Source organism: Hordeum vulgare, chromosome 7H, assembly GCF_904849725.1.
Source record: "Hordeum vulgare subsp. vulgare chromosome 7H, MorexV3_pseudomolecules_assembly, whole genome shotgun sequence".
Lineage (NCBI taxonomy): Eukaryota > Viridiplantae > Streptophyta > Magnoliopsida > Poales > Poaceae > Hordeum > Hordeum vulgare.
Window position 1 is genome coordinate 536,549,280 of NC_058524.1, and position 9,440 is coordinate 536,558,719.

General features: G+C 46.2%; 1 protein-coding gene across 1 annotated transcript; it reads right to left on the bottom strand.

Annotated features, from left to right (window-relative positions):
- Positions 1–8,078: 8,078 nt before the first annotated feature.
- Positions 8,079–9,082, bottom strand: LOC123412755 (auxin-responsive protein SAUR32-like). Its single transcript, XM_045105691.1, has one exon. The coding sequence runs from the start codon at positions 8,787–8,789 to the stop codon at positions 8,394–8,396; it is 396 nt and encodes a 131-aa protein (XP_044961626.1). The 5' UTR covers positions 8,790–9,082; the 3' UTR covers positions 8,079–8,393.
- Between the last annotated feature and the right edge of the window lie 358 nt (positions 9,083–9,440).

Consider the following 9,440-nt stretch of genomic DNA (forward strand, 5'->3'; position numbering starts at 1 on the left):
TGGGAGGAGAACGGCCGCTCCCACACAAAGAAAAGGGTGGCGTACAAAGACGTCGAGGGAGATCCAGCTCCCCATGCCCCTAAGAAGCAATGCAGGGCCAAGGTGACCCTGCTCGACGATGTCCTGGACTATGGCGAGGAATCCGAGGACTTTGAAAGGGTTTCTTGAAGGAACCTCACGGTGAAACCCTGAGTGCAAAGGTACAGATCCAAAAACCCGAACATCTTTGCACATTGAGATTCTCTTACTAATGATAGGCTTTCTTTCCGTATTGTAGCACGCCCGACGATTTTCCCACCGATCGAATTTTGGAGGGGGATTCCTTAGCAGCCAAACCGGCAGAGAGCGGAACCGCCTCACGCAACACGCCTCCCCCAGTCATTGAGGAGATCGGGGAGGTAGTGTCATGAGAGAACCCCTTGGAGATGGAAACCAGGGTTGGGGTGATGACATCATGCCCATGGATAACACCTCGATTGCCGAAGACACGGAGGACGAATCCCTCCTAGCAAGCAAAGAGGGAGAGCCCGAACAATCTGGGTTTTCTCCAAAGACAATTCCAGAGACCTCGCAACCTCCGGAACCATCCGTACCAGCTTCTGTGAGAGGAGAAACTGCAATGCCGCACCCGGAGTCGTCTACAACAGAACAACCCCAAACCGGGTGGCCGACCTTGATGGAGGAGGGTCTAAATGACTCCTCCATCCTTGAAGAACACCGCACTCTACTGAGTGCAGTTCTAAAAAGTATTTGATCCGTTGATAATGGATTGAAGGAGGCTTCCGATGACCTGTTGACAGGATTCAAGGTAATTCACAATCTCTTTCTTGCAAAGTAATTGTATTCTATGGGTTTATACACAATCCCCATATTTAGTAGCCCCTGAACCATGTGTGAGTTTGAAAAAGTCATGCGGGGGCCGAAGAAGTGTGGAAAACACACCCACATAATTTAAAAAATGAGTCGTAGACCTAAGACTCTGGTAAGATGATAAAAATGACCTAGCAGAGGATTCAAAAAATCTGTTTACTTAGGAGTTTGACAGGTATTTATGCATGCCTTGTCTTCGGTAGCAGCCCTCAACTCCGTGGAGTTGGTAGAAATGAATCAGAAGCTTAATAGCTCTGATGAAGAACTCGACCTTCTTAACAAGCGATTTGATGACGCATAGTCTGAACTAGACTACTAGCATTAATTTTCTCATTAAAGTGAGGTATTTTTATTTGTATCCTTAAGTGCGAATTATTTACATGACGACTGTAGCTGCTGCCGTGGAGGTCAAGAAACTCTAGGTCGAGTTGAACAAAGCAAGGCAAGTGGGTGCCGAACAGAAGGCGACAATCAATCAGGCGGCTGCCAAACTATTGTTGGCGAGGTGTGCTAGTGACAAGCTCGAGGCAGAGTCACTTAAGTGTAGCAAGATCTGAAGGATTCCATCACTAAATGTGAGGTCCTTGAGAAGAAGAATGAGTAACAAGCTTCCGAGCTGTCCTCTACAACGACAACGCTTCAGGAGGCACAGAAGGAGGCACATAGTCATTAGAAGGATATCCACCAAATCAAGCAAATTGCGGATGGTAAGAGATACTTACTGTAGTGTGTCTTTGGCGGAAAAAAGTTTGCATTGCTTACCCAAGTATGGCATTCTCCGAGCGTGTTTGTGGACCTCCCAAAGAGTGCGGCCAATGCCTCGAGGCATTATGCATCCCAGGAGGGGGATACCGAGCAAAGGATGTTCTGGGCGCAATTCCAAGCCCCGGAGCGACCTCTCCTTGTCTCCGATCAGCTGAAATAGTTGATGGAGTTGCATCGGATGGCAGAGGCAGCCATGAAGGATCTCAGCGTCAGGCTATGGCCTACAGAGCCGTTGTCGAGCAACTACTTTGGTCTGGTGCAGAAACTGATTGCCGCCACACCCCAGATTGCCATCTTGAAGTGCTCCGTCTACACATAGGGATCTCGTATGGCATTCACAAGGACTATGATGCACTGGACAAGGTTGAAGCCCATCGAGATGGCCACTGCACCTCCCCCGCATGGAAAGGAGCATAGGCACCCGAGCTATATTTCCACAATGTCATGGAGGGTGCTCGGGGCGATAGAAGCCTAGTTGTAAGAGCACATTTCTCCATGCGTGGTTTTGGTAATTGATGACAATCCCTATGGACTAATGGTTTCCTTGAGTTATATTCGAAGGATTTGTTCACAAGCACTTCTTGAATTCCATTTGTTGGTTTCAAGGAGTTTATATGGTGACCAAGGTGGTATTCAAGGTTTTATCCTAATATTGGTCATTGAGAAGATAAGATACAAGCTTGATCAAGACTAAGACAAAGAGTGAATCAAGTTGATCAACACACAAAGCATACAAGATGTACCAAATGGGATCAAGTGATCCCATAGTATGGTAAGCTTTGTCCATTACGTTTTGTGTACTAACCCATAATCTACGGGAGGGTTCTATGTGGGGTTAGGTATGTGTCCATGGGCTTGCGTTAAGAGGAAGATCTCATACAACGCATGAAAGATGACATCAAGTGGTGATCGTCATTAATATTGCGGTGTGTAAGTTTAATTGGAGCATTACGAAGAGATCATGCTTGAAGCTTGCCATCCATTGTGGTGACAATGGACTTGTGAAGATGTGCCGAAGAGTGGCTCACCCATAGTGGAGTATGGGAGAGCAATCAATTAAGTCTTCATCAAGCCAATGCAATCAATAAAGGTGGTCCGTCTTGACGAAGTCAAGTTCATCATCATCTAGCTCAAGTGGACTATATGCAAGGTATAGGTTTGCCCTTGATAGGTTTTCTATTTTATCGGTCTCATGGTGGTAGTTGGGAGACCGGGTTATAGAATCGATTGACGTACTATCAAGAGGGGCTCTCAAGTGAGTAGGTTGATTGTATAGTCCGTTGAGAGCTAAAACCATTTGCATCCTTGCATCGTCTTTCTTGGTTCTAGTTGGCTTTTCGCTTTGGGTGTTCTGGAGCTTATGGTCTTCATCGTGATAAGCTCAAGTTCATCAAAAATGGTTTTCGTATGTATCATAATTGTTTTTCGGTGTTGGAGATTTTGATGGATAATTCTTGCAAAGGTCATCTTCCTTATCCTATTGGCATTTATTCTCCATTTCTTGATAGTACTTGTCGTTATCTATCCAACAAGCTTGAGTTTGCTCATTTCGGAGTTCGTAAGCGAAAGTTATGGTAGTTTCGGTTTTGCTTGGGATGAAGTACTCCTTTAAGTGGTAGTAGAGAGAGGTAGTACCTATCCCGCGAGCGGTAGTACCTATTAATGGGTACTTCCACTGACCATTACCGCTTCCACTTCCGCTTATTTTATGCTTCTGGTGCCCAATCTGCTTGAGCAATAGTAGAGGGGTAGTAGAGAGCGGTAGTACCTCTCAAGTTGTACTACCTCTCCCTCGAGAAGCACTATCTCTCTTGCATAACTACCACTCATGTGTCTCTATCTCGTTGGGATGTTTTGACTATGCTAAGCGGTAGTACCACTCCCCCAAGCGGTAGTACCGCTTGTACACGACTTGTGGGCAAAATAGTTGGATTTTGGGATGCCTATTTAAGGGGGCATTCTTCCTCAATGGTCCCTAAACTTTGAGCTTGTGTTCTCCCCTCATTGTTGAACTTCTTCGAGCTTGTAACTCGCGATCCCTCCTATGATTCTTGCTAGTTCTTGAGGGAAAATAGAGAGAGGAGTTCTAGATCCACAAATCACTTTATCCTCTTTGTGAGGGGAACCACTTGGATCTAGATCTTGGAGTTCTTCGTGTTCTTCTTCGTTCTTCATGTCATTTTCTTCCATAGCATCAGTTTTTGTGGTGGGATTTTGATGAGAAGTACTTGGGCACTCTGTGTGCCCTTGCCATTGCATTTGGTGCATAGGTTTGAATTCTCCATGGTGATACGTGGAAGTGAAGTTTGAGAAGCTTATAACTCTTGGGTGTTTCGGCACCCTAGAGCTTGTTTCTCTTGGGTGCTTTGGCGCCCTAGACGGTTGGTGGTGCCTCGGAGCTCAATCATTGTTGTGTAAAGCTCCAGGCAAGCGTCGGGGTCTCCAATTAGTTTGTGGAGATTGCCCTGAGCAATTGAGGTCACCTTGGAGCCACAATCCATTGTGGTGTTGTGGTGAAGCTTTGAGGTGTTGTTTGGAGCCTCTAATTAAGTCGTGGAGATTTCCCCAACCTTGTTTGTACGGGTTCGATGACCGCCCTCAAGGGTCCCTTAGTGGAATCAAGACATATTGCATTATGCGAGGGCGTGAGGCGATTACGGTGGCCCTAGTTCCTTCTTGGGGAGCATTGTGCCTCCACACCGCTCCAAACAGAGATTAGCATCCGCAAGGGTGTGAACTTCGGGATACATCATCGTCTCCATGTGCCTCGATTATCTCTTACCCGAGCCCTTTACTTATGCACTTTACTTTGTGATAGCCATATTGTTTCTTGTTATATATCTTACTATCACTTAGTTGGTTATCTTGCTTAGCATAAGTTGTTGGTGCACATAGGTGAGCCTAGTTTTCTTAGTTTTTTCGCTTGATTAATTAAACGTTAGTTTTATTCTGCATTTGTTCAAGCCTAAACCACAATTATTTTAAAGCGCCTATTCACCCCCTCTAGGCGACATCCACGTCCTTTCAATTGGTATCATAGCTAGGTCTCTCATTATTAGGTTTTACCACCTAGAGAGTAAGGATGTCAACTAGGGGATTAGGATTCTGTGACACTCTTTGTTTTGATGGCACAAATTTTGATGTTTGCGTAATTCACATGCTTAATCTCTTTAGGGTCATGGACCCAAATTTAGAGAGAATTGTAGATATGGGGTTTTCTCCTCCAAAGGATTCTCAATACATATCTTTAGAGGATGAGAAAAACTCTTATATCAATGCTCAAGATTTTGATGTGCTTTTCGATGCTTTGAGAAATGTAGTTATATTTATACTCATGCCGTTTTGGGATGCTCATGAGTTGTGGACAAAGCTTCAAGATAAATATGATGTCCAAGATTTGTAGGTATGCTCATGAGTTGTGGACAAAGCTTCAAGATAAATATGATGCCAAGCAAACATCAAAGCACGGGCCGAGATAAGGGAGAAAGAGCTTCATGGGCTGGCCTGCACTATAACAACACTTCCACGGTTTCAACGTGGAATAAGAGCTTCCATGGGTCCACACAGACATCATCGGCTCAAAATGTGCAATGACTCAACAAACAAACACCTAACAAATCCACTCTCCTCTCAAAACAAAAATCGTCTCCAACAACAACCCAACATGATAAACTAATACAAAAACACTGCCAAAACACAACTAAAACCCAAGTTAATGTAGCTAAAACCAAAACAAAATAATCGACCACAAACCCGCTAGAGAGAGTTGATCCCATGAGTGAAGAATGGCGTGACGAAGCACACATTAGCCTCTAGTTTGACTCTACGCCAAGATCCATAGATCTAACGTCAAGGGCCATACATTTTTAGGCCTTCAAAGTAAATATTTAAGCATTTCGCAATACATAAACAAAATATCACATCATAGTCAATATTCTCTGAAACCTCCATAACGAATTTTAAAATCTTTAGGACTTAAGGAAGATCTAAGTGAACAGTGAATTCACCAAAATTATTTCTAATGGGTACATGCGAGATATATGACTATTCGACAAACATGTAAATGTATACAAAAAAGCCATAGAAATAGGGCGCGCTAGCCCCTACCTTTCCCCACTTTATCTTTTATTTCACTCTGTTCACTCCAATCTACGTTGTGGCCGAGGTCGTGTCAAGTTTGGTTATCTATCAAACAACATTTATATGCTAACAATTACAAATGCAAGGCATGTCTAGGCCACATCCTTTTTTTTCCTCGACTTCCTTTTTTGCTTCTCCGCACTTTTCTTTCGCAACCAACCTTGCCGCTAATGTTAACTCGAATGTGTATTAAACATACAAACATAGTGTGCATTACTTTTTTTCTCCTTTGTTTTACTCCCCAACCTATTGTGGCCTTCCCTTTATCGTTGGCTCCTCCCATCTCGATTCATAATCCGATCCACCACCATTGCTCTCGTACCACCCATCATCTATCATTATCGTATGACCATCTGTCAAACCTACACACATGCAAATTACACATATATGGCGTGCGTGGCACCTTCATTCCCACCGCCTTCGTTCCCCCGACACCTACCAACCGCCGATGTCGACTCGTGTCCGGTTATCTATCACACACGCAAACACACATAAATAACTATAAATAAAGGGCTCCTCTTCCTCTTCCACTTCTTTTTAGCTCCTCCCATCTCCGCACTCTTTCTTTCTAGCCTACCTCGCCATGGCAGCATCCTTTTATCGGTGATTCCTCCTCTTCTCGCTTAATTGTTGGGTCTCCAATCGCCGCTACCCCATGGCCCGTCATCCACCGCCACCGTAAGCAGGAAGGCACTGAGGCAGGACAACAATTATCATCCCTTCGTCGATGAGATTTCAAGGGTGTTGAATTCAACGGTAAGCTTCCTTCCCCTACTTCGGCCCTCCATTTTATTCGTGCTCATGCTTATGTTTTACCCTTCCGCCTTCTCCTCCCCCATCACCCCTGGACTCCCAATTGAAGGGGGTGGGGGTGGGGGTGGGGGGCTATTCACTTCTTAGAAAGAGGGATCAAATATTTTCATCGTTTTTTCATTAACTTTATCTTTTTTGATTGCTTTAGGGCATCATTTTTATTCATCAAGGGGATCTATACTAGTTTATTCCTCCCCTTTAGTGCTACTCCTGCTTGCTCTTTGCTTTTTTGCCGGTCTCCTCCTCCGGCACCGCCCCCTCCTCTTCATCCAACTCCAGGTTGGTCCGCTGGAGATCATTAACTTTTTAGGAAAATAATAGTTAATTTTCGTCCATTATATACTCCTTATCTTTTCCTTTCCTTTCCTTTTTCTTCTGGTATGATCAATCTGGGATCATTGGTTTTATCCATGAAGGTTGGTTTACACCAACAAGAAGCAGAAAAAGAAAACATCTGACCTAGGAAGTTTTGTCTATCTGCATGGGGGTCAGTACGATCCTGCCTTCTCGTACTGCGTGTCAGCCTGTCCTTCTGGCCTAAGAAGTTTTGTCTCACTCCATCCATCCTTTCCACTGCGGCGCCGCCCTTTCCTTTCAGATAGACATCACCTTCTCCTCTGCCACAAGAAGCTCTCAACGGCGCACAGGTGCCTCGATATTCCCAAGGTGGACACGTAGGTACCATATATGAGTGGCGTACACTTAATTTGTTGATTAGTGGAGTGGAGTAGAGAATAATGATGAGTACATTATGTGTGAATGTTTACATGGTACTCCACTAACATCCAGCACTAGTCCCTTGCTTGATTGGGGAAAATTAATGTAGCAAACAGACAGTAGATGGGACAAAAGAAAGGTAGAGCTCCCCAAAAGAAAGAAAGAAAATAGAGCCTGAATTTGCATGCTAGCTCTACACTTGCATTTGTTTTTTTCTTCTAAAGGAGTTCTTTGTTTTTTCCCTTCCCAGCTGTAGTTAATTGTGTCTAAACTTGGGAGTATTCGCTTCGTGAAACCACTTAAAATGTTATTTCGCGCAAATCAATCTATGGTTGGATGGTTAGGAGGACTGTTGTATCCCTCGTCCATCAGAGTTCAAGTCTCAAACTTGACGTTGGTGTTTGTGCCGGCTTAGTCTCTCGAAGTTGCTCATAGGGGTAGATTGTACGTGCGTTTATAGGGGTGAATGTACGCTCGTGTATGTGAACGACTTCGATTGTACTCTGTTAAAAAATATTATTTCACAAAAAAGAAAGAAACCACTTAAAATGTTATTTTGCAAAAAAAAGGAAACCACTTAAAATGTTATTTCGCAAAAAAAGGAAACCACTTAAAAAATGTTGTGCAAACGTTTGTTCATTAATTCTTGGCCCCGGCGTACGTGCGTATGGATGAATCATGATGAACAAGGCCCCAATGAAAGATTCTTCTCTGGAAAGAGAATACTACCAACCACACAGCGTGAAAGCCAAAGGCAATTCGCAAGAGGAAAGGGACAAGAGAACATCTGGTTAATCTATTAATTATAAGCACTGAAATATCTTGGATTTTCATCATCATCGATGGATCATCGATCACCACAAGCTGGAACGGAAATCCAATCCGGAGATGATCCATCACGCGCGCATGCAGACCCGAACGAACGAAGGCTAGCTAGCTAGTAGGAGTACTCAACCCACGCATGATCCTTGGATCACCACATACCTGACCTGACCGTCTAAACTCTAATTAACAACGGAGCCTCCCTGAGGCGACGAACACGGGGCCGGAGATTGCGTCCATCCGGCGGGGGTGGGGTGAGACGGATCTCACGCCCTGAAGCAGGCGGCGAGGTGGAAGTGGAGGTGGCCCGAGGAGGAGCCGTGGTGCTGGTGGCCGGCGGAGAGGAGGCCGGCGGAGCCGCCGTGCCTGTGGGTGTGGCTGTCGATGACGGCCTGGACGCGGCGGAAGTTGTCGACGCCGCAGGGGATGGTGATGGCGCCCTGCTGCTGGAAGCCGTACTCCTCCTCGGCCTCCTTGAGGAGGCCCACGAAGAGCGGGTGCTTGAGGTAGCCCACCGGCACCACGAACCTCTCCTCCTCCTCCGCGCGCCCGCCCGGCCCCACCACCCGCACCGCCATGCACCCCTTGGGCGGCATCGTCGGGCCGCCGCTCGACCCCCCCGCCGCCGACGAGTGCTGCTTCCTGAGCAGGCTCACGCCCATATATCACTCCTCTATCTATCTATCTACACACCCTACCCTGTACAACCAAGAAACAAAACGCTCCCTCACTCGCTCGTTAGACCACCACGGCGGCCGTCAGAGCGCGGTGGCTGGACACTGCTGCTGCTGCATGGTGGCTGGCTGGCGGTGGAGGAGGCTAGCTAGGGTTGGTGGCGGTGGTGCTTGGCCCGTTGGGGTTCCTCGTCTCGGCTACGGCGCCCGTGCCTGCCTCGATCTGCCCGTGCCCTGCGCTGTGTGTGTGTGTGTCCGGGAGGGGGCGGGGGCGCGTGCGTATAAGAGGCGCGGGGCGCGGGCTGCTCCCTTTTGTTGCCATCCGCCGCTCTCGCTTTTCCGTATGCATTCCGTTTATCTTTCCACGGGCAATACCGAAAATCTTCGCCCATAAATGTCGCACAGTGCGGTATCCCCAGGAAAAAGATCCCGCGATTAATCCTCCACGTTTATTGTTTCGGCCGTATAGCGTATGTTTATTTCCTGTTTTGCGCCGATCTCGAATATTTTAGGGCTTATTTAGTTGGGATTCTGTTTCCCTCTGCCGTCCTATCTCGCCGTATTGCACGCATTTATTTCGGAAGATATACTACTTGGATAATTCTATCTAATACGTGTGACTATTACTGGCGTACACAT